This window comes from Eimeria mitis, genomic scaffold (assembly GCF_000499745.2).
Source record: "Eimeria mitis Houghton genomic scaffold, Emh_scaff655, whole genome shotgun sequence".
In the NCBI taxonomy this organism is placed as follows: Eukaryota; Apicomplexa; class Conoidasida; order Eucoccidiorida; family Eimeriidae; genus Eimeria; species Eimeria mitis.
The window spans coordinates 5,891-6,173 of NW_013574698.1; the positions used below are offsets into that span (position 1 = coordinate 5,891).

Consider the following 283-nt stretch of genomic DNA (forward strand, 5'->3'; position numbering starts at 1 on the left):
TTCTGCTGCTGCTGCTGCTGCTGCTGCTGCTGCTGCTGCTTCTCCTGCTGCTGCTGCTGCTGCTGATGAGGAGGGGCTGCGACGACGACCAGAAGCAGAAGCAGCAGCAGCAGCAGGAGCAGCAGCAGCAGCAGCAGCTTCAGTATGGGGTTTAATACCTGGTTTAGGAGGAGGCATGGGGGGTATGAGTTTGACTTGACTTGCTGCAGTTTTTGCTGCTGTTGATGGTGATGATGATGGTGGTGGTGGTGGTGGTGCTGCTGCTGCTGCTGATGATGGTGGT

At 56.9% G+C, this 283-nt stretch overlaps 1 protein-coding gene across 1 annotated transcript in view; it reads right to left on the bottom strand.

Annotated features, from left to right (window-relative positions):
• EMH_0018860 (uncharacterized protein) overlaps window positions 1-283 on the bottom strand; it is a gene marked incomplete at both ends in the record, with an annotated part of 7,749 nt that overhangs the window by 3,589 nt on the left and 3,877 nt on the right. Inside the window, one exon of the mRNA XM_013501237.1 lies at window positions 1-76. Within this exon, the coding sequence (XP_013356691.1) occupies window positions 1-76 (76 nt within the window). The remainder of the gene's footprint in view (window positions 77-283) is intronic.